The sequence below is a fragment of the Acartia tonsa genome, chromosome 11 (genome assembly GCF_053477335.1).
Source record: "Acartia tonsa isolate MP-2025a chromosome 11, ASM5347733v1, whole genome shotgun sequence".
NCBI classification, from domain to species: Eukaryota; Metazoa; Arthropoda; class Copepoda; order Calanoida; family Acartiidae; genus Acartia; species Acartia tonsa.
The window spans coordinates 18,361,481-18,374,012 of NC_137270.1; the positions used below are offsets into that span (position 1 = coordinate 18,361,481).

Sequence of the window (12,532 nt, forward strand, 5' to 3'; positions counted from 1 at the left end):
ATTACAGTTAATTATATCACCAACTCCTTCGCTTTCATGAATATAGTCATCCTTGTTTTGTTTTTATTAGATGGTGGAGTGATTGTACAGCAAACTGGAGAGAAAAATGGACAAAGGTAGGTTTCATTTTTTAATTAATATTACTTTTAGTAATAGTTATATTTCTTCTAAATATTTCAACTTAAAAAAATGTTTAATTTTCAATTGTAAATGAAATACTTATTACTAACAGCAATGGCTCCTAGAGGCCTTTAAGAGCCCTTGCTGGTAGAGGCAAAGATATATTAACCCTCTACTTTTAATAATTTTAAAAGGTGATTTATCTTGAGAAAGTAGAAGTAGGTAACCTCCGCCAAATCGTTAAAAAACCTTTTCTGGACTTAAAAGAATCTTCACTGTCAAGGAAAACCATGTCGGTTAAGCGGTTAATGAGATACTTAAATACAGACACATAGAGAGATAGAAACACAAACATATAAACATCATGTTACTTTTATGTAAAAATATTGCAGGAATGAAGTCCAATTATCATTACGGATTATATCGTTATTACAAAATTCGAAGATTTTTTCTTTTTTTTAGAACATTTTTTTTCAAATTTAAAATCTCTTTAAAAATATTTAAAACCTACTAAAACTTTTTAGTCTATGTTTCCACTAATATCAATAAAACAATTTCTATAATTAGGGTCGGTCCGTCCGAGACAGATAGCTTTTACTCGTTAATTTAGGCATGAATTAGAATTGTCCTATCGATTTCAAACTTTGCATGATGATTCCTGTAGTAGTTAGGTACGATTTATAAAGCGTAGCAACTCTATAATCATTACCAGAATGTCCGTATGTCCATTTTAAACATGTTGTTTTTTCTACTTTTTTTAACAACAAATTTTTATGTGATCGAATTATCCGTTTATTGATTCTTGGGACAACAAAGAACAATAGTATAAGCAAAGCAACTCTATTATCAAGTCCTAAAAATGTAAGTATGCTCAAAACATTATCCTGTATCAAGCAGTTTTTAACAAATTTACTTACAATTTTGCTTTGACTCTTATACATTCGCATTCTGATTATTCAGTTCTGACATTATACAAGTGTTAATGTCCGTTTGTCCTACTGTTTCAGAGCTTCGCTTTTATGCATGTTGTCATCCTTGTTGTATTTACATGTTGCTTAATCAAACGTTATCCTTTATCACTATTCTATGCAAAATTGCAGCAAATAGGGTAATCCAGATTTAACCTTCAAACTAAACCCAGAACCACTTCATTATGCAATCTACATTTTCCTGGATATTTTGTCTACGGTAGTCCATAAGTGTACAGCTTTACAGCACATTGTTTCTATTTGCTAAAGCAACACGTATGATAAAAGAAAAAAACTCTTTTTAAAGTAAAATGCTTATATTTCAATCAAAATCTACATTTTTGCATTTTTTACCGATCCACTTCATTATGCAAATCAAAAGAAAATCAATGGGAAAACGTTTGTTTTGCACTTTTCTCCACTTTTAAAAAATGATTCTGATAAAATAACAATTTTTTAAGGGATTTATGCATTAATAATAATGAAAAACAGTTTAAGGTAGATTTTAATGATTTTTCTAAATAAGAAATAATTGAAAAAAAGAAATTCTATCCCTATCACTTTAGATGACAGCTGCTGACCCCCAGTCTTATGGATGAAGCTAAATACATGTTAATGATAAAAATTACCCTGAAAAGTATACAAAAATATTTTTTGATGTGTTAAAAAAAGTCCATTTTAAAATCTTGATTTTGAGGTTGATGGCCTTTAAGATGCTCTTACTGGTGGTGAAGGTGAGCTAAATGTTATCTAAGTACATGACCATTATGACAACTTGTCTATTAACCTATGTACCATTTTTTGTAGTCATAGCAGCCTCCAGTGGAGCCTCTCGACATGAAATATAACCATTATCTAAAAACTACATTATTTACTTTATGAATTTTAGTAATTAAAATTGCAATTTTTTTTGTTTTTAATATTGCTTGGCTGGAGGCTGCTATGACTACAAAAATACCATAGTTCAATTTATAAGTTTTCCTCATGGGCATGCACTTTGATAACATTTAGCTCACCATCACCACCAGTAAGAGCATCTTAAAGGCCATCATCCTCAAAATCAAGATTTTAAAATGGAGTTTTTTAACACATCAAAAAACATTTTTATATACTTTTCAGGCTAATTTTTATTTTTAACATGTATTTAGCTTCATCCATAAGACTGGGGGTCGGCAGCTGTCCTCTAAAGTGATAGGGATAGAATTTCTTTTTTTCAATTATTTTTTATTTAGAAAAATCATTAAAATCTACCTTAAACTGTTTTTCATTATAATAAATGCATAAATCCCTTTAAAAATTGTTATTTTATCAGAATTAATTTATAAAAGTGGAGAAAAGGGCAAAACAAACGTTTTCCTATTGATTTTCTTTTGATTTGCATAATGGAGTGGATCGGTAAAAATACAAAAATATAGATTTTGATTGAAATATAAGCATTTTACTCTAAACAGAGTCTTTTTCTTTTATCATACGTATTGCTTTAACAAATAGAAACAATGTACTGTAAAGCTGTACACTAATGGACTACCGTAGACAAAATATCCAGGAAAATGTAGATTGCATAATGAAGTGGTTCTGGGTTTAAGTTTATCTTTTAAATTTTCCCACAAACAGTAAAGAAAAACCATGAGAGGTGCATTAACCAAACCTTTCCAAGTTCTGCCAAGTATTTCCTTCTTAGGTAAACAATACAGGCATTAGATTAATATAAATTAGTTTTGCCCTCAGGTTATTTAAAAAAAACTGGACGGATTACATTATAATTTTAGAAAAGTGTCACTTTTAGAAATACAAAGTCTTATAATAAAGTAACAGGATATCTGTCTTTTTGTGTGTACTGAAGGATCGTGCTAACCGCTGAACCGACCGGGCTCTCCTTAAAAGGTTAGCTTCTCATAGGTCCCTTGAAGGTTTATAACTATTTTAGGGGAAGGTACCACCGCCCCCCCCCCCAAAAAAAAAAAAAAAATTCCCACCCCCAAAATGTTTTTTTACTTTTTCTTTTAAAATCTGAAATAAGAAATTGGGTTATTAAATTCGAATCTCCCTTCCTTAAGTGCCCCTAGAGGCCTTTAGGGGGCGTAGCCGCTAGTTTAGTTAGACAGCGGTGATAGACAATTTTCTGTAGAAATATCAAAGATAAAAGATAACAAGATCCTTTGACAAAGCCCATATTGTCCTGTTGTGACGTCATAAATTTCGGGTTAGGAGAAGGGAAGGGAGGAAAAAAATCTCTTTAAAGGAGATGGGAGAGATGGGGTTTTCCTTTCCCTTTCCCGAAATTTATGACGTCACAACAGAGCTTTGTCGATCCTTTATGTTAAGAACAAAGCACACAAATATCATGGATAGACAAACGGAAAAAGGTTAGATATAGAACAGATACTAAATTACAAAAATCCTGAAACCTATACACTTCAATATTATAAAGGTGTTTTATTTATTTCGCATGAGAGACAGACTAACAGACTAAATTATTTTTTCTAAGTATTTTGTAAACAAAAATTTTGGATCATGGAAAGAAAACAAAGTCATTCCTAAATTAGGACAGAAGTCACCTTCCTAGGAAGGACATAAGTAGCATTCCTTCAGTGAGAATTTGTTAGATGAAGGGCATAACATGCCTCCCTTAACAAAGATTTTGCAAGATTGAGGACATAAGTAGCCTCCCTTCACCTCACAAAACCTAGCTTTTTGATCCTTCACATAGCAAAATCTTGCATAAAATTGGTTTTTGGTCCATCACATAGCAAAATATTGGAAAACTTAGCTTTTCTGTCCTTCACATAGCTAATTCTTGCAAAACATAGCAAATTCTTACAAAACATAGCAAATTCTTGCAAAACATAGCAAATTCTTACAAAACATAGCAAATTCTTGCAAAACATAGCAAATTCTTACAAAACATAGCAAATTCTTGCAAAACATAGCAAATTCTTACAAAACATAGCAAATTCTTAGAAAACTTAGCTTTTCTGTCCTTCACATAGCAAATTCTTGCAAAACATAGCAAATTCTTACAAAACATAGCAAATTCTTGCAAAACATAGCAAAATCTTACAAAACATAGCAAATTCTTGCAAAACATAGCAAATTCTTACAAAACATAGCAAATTCTTAGAAAACTTAGCTTTTCTGTCCTTCACATAGCTAATTCTTGCAAAACATAGCAAATTCTTACAAAACATAGCAAATTCTTGCAAAACATAGCAAAATCTTACAAAACATAGCAAATTCTTGCAAAACATAGCAAATTCTTACAAAACATAGCAAATTCTTAGAAAACTTAGCTTTTCTGTCCTTCACATAGCTAATTCTTGCAAAACATAGCAAATTCTTACAAAACATAGCAAATTCTTGCAAAACATAGCAAAATCTTACAAAACATAGCAAATTCTTGCAAAACAAAGCAAATTCTTACAAAACATAGCAAATTCTTAGAAAACTTAGCTTTTCTGTCCTTCACATAGCAAATTCTTGCAAAACATAGCAAATTCTTGCAAAACATAGCAAATTCTTACAAAACATAGCAAATTCTTGCAAAACATAGCAAATTCTTACAAAACATAGCAAATTCTTGTGAAACATAGCAAATTCTTACAAAACATAGCAAATTCTTGCAAAACATAGCAAATTCTTACAAAACATAGCAAATTCTTGCAAAACATAGCAAATTCTTGGAAAACTTAGCTTTTCTGTCCTTTACTTAGCTAATTCTTGCAAAACATAGCAAATTCTTGCAAAACATAGCAAATTCTTACAAAACATAGCAAATTCTTGGAAAACTTAGCTTTTCTGTCCTTCACATAGCTAATTCTTGCAAAACATAGCAAATTCTTACAAAACATAGCAAATTCTTGCAAAACATAGCAAATTCTTACAAAACATAGCAAATTCTTGCAAAACATAGCAAATTCTTGCAATAAGAGTCCCAAACTCAAAAACAAATTTTCAGCGCGATCCGACCACCGGTTCTTGAGATACGGTAACCTGGTGTCCTTGGTACTGACGGTAAGATTTGGGAAATGGTTCGAATCCTTAGTAAATTTGGCTAAGTCCAAAAATATTTTGACACTTTGAAATTTTTGAAGAAAAAATACCCAGGTGACACCAAGTGTACCTACTGAGAGGACACCAGGTCAAAATTTTGTGGACTTAGCCAAATTTACTAAGGATTCGAACCATTTCCCAAATCTTACCGTCAGTACCAAGGACACCAGGTCACCGTATCTCAAGAACCGGTGGTCGGATCGCGCTGAAAATTTGTTTTTGAGTTTGGGACTCTCATTGCAAGAATTTGCTATGTTAAGCAAGAATTTGCTATGTTTTGTAAGAATTTGCTATGTTTTGCAAGAATTTGCTATGTTTTGTAAGAATTTGCTATGTTTTGCAAGAGTTAGCTATGTGAAGGACAGAAAAGCTAAGTTTTCCAAGAATTTGCTATGTTTTGTAAGAATTTGCTATGTTTTGCAAGAATTTGCTATGTTTTGTAAGAATTTGCTATGTTTTGCAAGAATTTGCTATGTTTTGTAAGAATTTGCTATGTTTTGCAAGAATTTGCTATGTTTTGTAAGAATTTGCTATGTTTTGCAAGAATTAGCTATGTAAAGGACAGAAAAGCTAGGTTTTCCAAGAATTTGCTATGTTTTGCAAGAATTTGCTATGTTTTGCAAGAATTTGCTATATTTTGTAAGAATTTGCTATGTTTTGCAAGAATTTGCTATGTTTTATAAGAATTTGCTATGTTTTGCAAGAATTAGCTATGTGAAGGACAGAAAAGCGAAGTTTTCTCAGAATTTGCTATGTTTTGTAAGAATTTGCTATGTTTTGTAAGAATTTGCTATGTTTTGCCAGAATTTGCTATGTTTTGTAAGAATATGCTATGTTTTGCAAGAATTTGCTATGTGAAGGACAGAAAAGCTAAGTTTTCCAAGAATTTGCTATGTTTTGCAAGAATTTGCTATGTTTTGCAAGAATTTGCTATGTTTTGTAAGAATTTGCTATGTTTTGCAAGAATTTGCTATGTTTTGTAAGAATTTGCTATGTTTTGCAAGAATTTGCTATGTTTTGTAAGAATTTGCTATGTTTTGCAAGAATTTGCTATGTTTTGTAAGAATTTGCTATGTTTTGCAAGAATTAGCTATGTGAAGGACAGAAAAGCTAAGTTTTCCAAGAATTTGCTATGTTTTGCAAGAATTTGCTATGTTTTGTTAGAATTTGCTATGTTTTGCAAGAATTAGTTATGTTTTGCAAGAATTTGCTATGTTTTGCCAGAATTTGCTATGTTTTGCAAGAATTTGCTATGTTTTGTAAGAATTTGCTATGTTTTGCAAGAATTAGCTATGTGAAGGACAGAAAAGCTAAGTTTTCCAAGAATTTGCTATGTTATGCAAGAATTTGCTATGTTTTGTAAGAATTTGCTATGTTTTGCCAGAATTTGCTATGTTTTGTAAGAATATGCTATGTTTTGCAAGAATTTGCTATGTGAAGGACAGAAAAGCTAAGTTTTCCAAGAATTTGCTATGTTTTGCAAGAATTTGCTATGTTTTGCAAGAATTTGCTATGTGTTGCTAGAATTTGCTATGTTTTGCAAGAATTTGCTATGTGAAGGACAGAAAAGCTATGTTTTGTGAGGTTTTGCAATGTGAAGGACAGAAAAGCTAAGTTTTGCAAGATGAAGGACATAAGCAGCCTTCCTAATGTAAGAATTTGTCAGACATAGGACATAAGTCACCTCCCTTAAGTTAGATTTTGTTAGATGAAGGACATAAGTAGCCTTCCTTAGATCAATTTCCAGTGACTTCTGTCCTAATTAGGAATGACTTTGTTTTCTTTCCATGATCCAAAATTTTAAATTAAAACCTTTTAATACTAACAACTCAGCATAATTTATATCCGGACATTGAATTTGTGTTTAAATGAAAGTAATTATCACATAGAAATTGATGAAACATATTCAAACTAAACTTTAACTAACAACTAAAATTACATCCAGAGTACGAAAGGATTAAACTGGATAGTTTAATTAATTCAGTTGGTTTTCAATTTTGTTTTAAAATAATACATTTGCCTGTTTATGGATAAAAATCCTACTAATTACAAAACAATATTTTTGTTTGTTTATTTTTGGTAGGTTAGCGGAAGTAAAATTTGAAGCTATGGGTTTCCATGTTCCACTTACAAGTGTGAGTGATAGCACCAAATGCGATAACTTTTTATTCAGCAAAAAAATCACCTAATATTACTATAACAACTAGACCTGTTAGATCTGTTCAATATCTCTAGCTCTGCAGTGTCAGTGACTAGGGAGAGACTAGAATATACTCTGGCTCTGTAGTGTCAGGGACTAGGGAGAGACTAGAATATATTCTAGCTCTGCAGTGTCAGGGACTAGAGAGATAATATAATATACTCTAGCCCTGCAGTGTCAGGGACTAGGGAGAGACTAGAATATACTCTAGCTCTGTAGTGTCAGTGACTAGGGAGAGACTAGAATATACTATAGCTCTGTAGTGTCAGGGACTAGGGAGAGACTAGAATATACTCTAGCTCTGCAGTGTCAGGGACTAGGGAGAGACTAGAATATACTCTAGCTCTGTAGTGTCAGGAACTAGGGAGAGACTATAATATACTCTAGCTCTGCAGTGTCAGGAACTAGGGAGAGACTAGAATATACTCTGGCTCTGTAGTGTCAGGGACTAGGAAGAGACTAGAAAATACTCTAGCTCTGTAGTGTCAGAGACTAGGGAGAGACTAGAATATACTCTAGCTCTGCAGTGTCAGTGACTAGGGAGAGACTAGAATATACTCTAGCTCTGCAGTGTCAGGGACTAGGGAGAGACTAGAATATACTCTAGCTCTGCAGTGTCAGTGACTAGGGAGAGACTAGAATATACTCTAGCTCTGTAGTGTCAGAGACTAGGGAGAGACTAGAATATACTCTAGCTCTGCAGTGTCAGGGACTAGGGAGAGACTAGAATATACTCTAGCTCTGTAGTGTCAGAGACTAGGGAGAGACTAGAATATACTATAGCTCTGTAGTGTCAGGGACTAGGGAGAGACTAGAATATACTCTAGCTCTGCAGTGTCAGTGACTAGGGAGAGACTAGAATATACTCTGGCTCTGGGGTTGTCAGGGACTAGGGAGAGACTAGAATATACTCTAGCTCTGCAGTGTCAGGGACTAGGGAGAGACTAGAATATACTCTAGCTCTGTAGTGTCAGAGACTAGGGAGAGACTAGAATATACTATAGCTCTGTAGTGTCAGGGACTAGGGAGAGACTAGAATATACTCTAGCTCTGCAGTGTCAGGGACTAGGGAAAGACTAGAATATACTCTAGCTCTGCAGTGTCAGGGACTAGGGAGAGACTAGAATATACTCTAGCTCTGTAGTGTCAGAGACTAGGGAGAGACTAGAATATACTATAGCTCTGTAGTGTCAGGGACTAGGGAGAGACTAGAATATACTCTAGCTCTGCAGTGTCAGGGACTAGGGAAAGACTAGAATATACTCTAGCTCTGTAGTGTCAGGGACTAGGGAGAGAATAGAATATACTCCAGCTCTGTAGTGTCAGGGACTAGGGAGAGACTAGAAGATACTCTAGCTCTGTAGTGTCAGTGACTAGGGAGAGACTAGAATATACTCCAGCTCTGTAGTGTCAGTGACTAGGGAGAGACTAGAATATATTCTAGCTCTGCAGTGTCAGGGACTAGGGAGAGACTATAATGTACTCTAGCTCTGCAGTGTCAGCCAATTAAAAAATAACCAATGTGAAAATATGCATTTTAAGATTTATGGTAAGGTAGGTTATAAAGATCTATATTTTACTTGATTTGAAATAATAATTTAGTTTTAGACAATATGCAATGCATCAAACAACAGAAAAGAAGTTGTATAGAATCAGATTATATATATACACATTTGAATTACCCATTAAATAATTATTATTATTATTTACTTTTATTCATTTCAACATGAAAAAAGTTCCATCAAATATTCCTTTTTCCTGAGATATTGCACTGAGAAGGAAACACTTTTGTTTGTTCCCTTGATTTTTCTGCATTTAGACAAATAGAGGCAAAGAAGAGACATTAAAGATAGAAAATTTAGAATCATTTGTAAAATTTATAAATGCCACAAGACTTTTTTGTTTTTAGTTTACATTTTAAGAAATTTCCACCTTTTTGGGTCTGCATCTTTAAACCTCCAAGAAACCTACTGATCTTGAGGTTAATAGTTATTTTTTGCAAACTATAAAATTTGTAATTTTTCTCAATTTAAAATTACAAAATGATAAAAATGCTTGCAAAATCTTATTTGTATAATTGTTATTTGATATAAATTCAGTTTTGTAATTCTAAATTTCCATTACCTAAATATTAAAATACAGACAATAAATACTTTTTAAAGTACAAAACATAGAGACATCTAATAACATAAAAAAAATTGAATTTAGGGAGACACAAAAAATCTTGAAAATTATCGAATTTATTAGTTCTAAAATCAGAAAAAAGTGTTAGAATATGCTTTCAGAGATGCATCACACTTTAAAATTATCTTTTTAAAAAAAGTAATCCTTATAATTTAGATTTTTAATTAAAAATGTGTATTTGATTTAGAGGAGGATATAATATTACCATTGTTATTTTGAATTTGCATTGAATATAGGTAAACTAAAGCATCAGAGTTTCTAAAAACTGTCTGAAATTTGTTATAAAAAATTTGAAGAAATAAATAAGTTTTCTGTTTCTAATGATTAATATTACTAATAAAAATTTAAATTTCGAAATAAAATAATTTATTGGAAGCTCTGTTTGATATTTATTATGATTATATTAAATGTTTGAATACTAAAAACGTGTGCACAAGTATGATGCACTTATATAAGTGTGAGGGCAGTGATTTTCAGATACAATGAATACAATCTTTAAAATTAAATATTCAATTAGAAATAAAAAGAATTTAAGCTAAAGTTTAAAGAAATATCAAAGCTTCTTTTATTTAACATTTACATTTTCTAATTATATAATTCAGTAGGAATAAATTTTTCCATTTTCAGCTAAAAGTATTTAAAGTTAGACTATAAAATAATCATTGATTTATAATACAAAAAGCCATAAGATTAAGTTAATTGAACAACTAGCTATCAATATTATAAAAATAGTCTCTAATAGAAGAAATATGATGGTAATGTATCTCAATAAAAAATATTTATTTCACTTCATGGAAAAAAAAGAGAAATTGAATGGAGATAATAAAATATATTTGAATAGAATTGAGAATGAAAACCTTTTTGTGGAATTGAGATCAAGTGAAAAAATTGGACAAGATATTGGTTATAAATTTTTTTTCCTCACCATTCTGATAAATATCTTTCTTTTCTTAAATTGATCTGTCAGAATTTTTTTTAATTCAATATCTTTACCTGCATACTTTTACAATGTTTTGTTGGTTAATTCATCATAATGATATTTAATTCTTGCTTTATTTTCACACTTTATTTCAGAAGCTTTACATTTTATCATGCATATTGATCTGAACCAGGATATTTACTGAAATGTATTTCAATCATAAATTTGACAGATATAGGACACATGGTAGATTTAGATTCTCTATTCTACCAATAAGTAAGTCTAAGTAAAAAATTAGTTATAAGGATAAATTAAATAGTTTTTACATCATCCGTAATAAAAATATAGATATAATATATAGTGTAATATAAAAATACATATACCCTTAGCAGAATTTTCAGATATCAAAAGATTTATTAACATGCTGATTGTTGCCTGGCTTAATAAAATGTGTTAAGTCAATAGTAATGCATTTTTGAATGCTCTAATTTATCTCTACTTAATATTGAATACCTGGAGAATAGGATAAGGAATATGATAATTGTTAATTGAATAAATAAACAGACCTTAGATACAGTCAATACACATCACATAATAGGAAAATATACTTCATTTTTCTGTTTATTTGTCTGCTAAAATGTCTGTGTGTACATTTTATTTTTGTAAAAAGATATTCTTTTATTGAAAGTAGTAAGTTTTTAAAGTTTTTAACATTGGAGTGATTACAGGCTATTTTTCTTCTCCCCTTCATTTTCCATTAAATACAGAGTTCTAGATGTTACAAGTGCAACCACTAGTCTGAAATATAAAGTAGTAAGGTAATTTTGTCTTAATCTAAAATCTCCAAAATTGTTGGACACTATGGGTTGTGCTTTTCAGGAAAGCTTTATATGTATCTTTGTGTGGTTACTCCTCTAAATTTTGGGTGAGGCAAATTGTGCTAAATTTAAAGCAATACCTTTATAATTAGAAAACTTTGAAGTAAAAATTGCAAATATCTATCTTTTTTTAAAAAATTGTTTAAATTATATTGTTTCTTGACACCTACACTGTACAATGTTCAGTTTTTGAATGATTTATTGGAAACTCTTAAGAGGAAAGAAGATGTCCAATATTTAGAAATTCATTCCTGTACAGTTTTCAGATAAAAGGAAAAGTAATTGATTTTTAAAAAAATATGATTCAAAATAAAGAAAAATAAGATACATTTCATTCAGTTTGTCCTCAAAACCAAATCATATATCCACTGGATTGAACCACTTCAAAGGTTTACTAAAAAATCATGTATCAAATCATATAGACGATTTTCTATAAATGATATTTCTATGACTATCTGTAAATTTATAATATGATTGGATTGATTACAGAGTCACTTCAAAAACCTAATCAGACAAAAGTCCAAAAAATAAATGGAGATTACTTTTTGTCCTAACTTATCAAGTTTTAGTAAAAGTTTATAAATCAACACATAAAAGAATGATAGGAACTGTTCAAAAAACTACTTGTCAAAGTTGGTTAAAATTAGAATTTAATTTGTCAGATTAAATAAATTTAAGAGTCTTGTGTCAGATTAATTTGATCTATAAGATCAAAATATGCCACTTAAAGATTTAATTGAATTACATAATATTACTATTTAAATATGATGTAAATTCAAACCTTTCAAGACAGATATTCTAAACTTTATAATACTCTAGTATTATAGATACAAAAATATAATTTTACTTTTCAATTACTTTTTGTGTCAGTTTCATTAATTTTATTTAAAGTTCTGGAGACTGTTTTGAAAATCCTATGTAAATCATGAATCATTATTTACAATTCTTAATTGTTTTGTTCTATGAACTCAAAAAACTTATTCTTAGCTATGGTAGAAAAATATCTGTCAGGTCTATGGAATATGTGATATACATTTGATGATGATAATAAAATGAGAAATGTTCTCTTGGATTCAATATTCTCCTTCAGTAAGTTTAATCTAAATTTCAAAGGGCAAATAAAATTTTAAGAAAAGATAAATGTTAAGATTCCCACCAGTGAAGATATCATCAGTTTCTTATGTTTACAAATCCAAAAAATCTTTTAATATTA

At 30.6% G+C, this 12,532-nt stretch overlaps 1 protein-coding gene across 8 annotated transcripts in view; it reads left to right on the forward strand.

The window, feature by feature from the left end:
- LOC145331865 (uncharacterized) overlaps nucleotides 1-12,532 on the forward strand; it is a 99,694-nt gene that overhangs the window by 21,978 nt on the left and 65,184 nt on the right. For all 8 annotated transcript variants that reach the window (XM_080176714.1, XM_080176713.1, XM_080176711.1 and 5 more), the window contains exon 8: nucleotides 71-116. In XM_080176714.1, coding sequence (XP_080032840.1) covers nucleotides 71-116 — 46 coding nt within the window. The remainder of the gene's footprint in view (nucleotides 1-70; nucleotides 117-12,532) is intronic.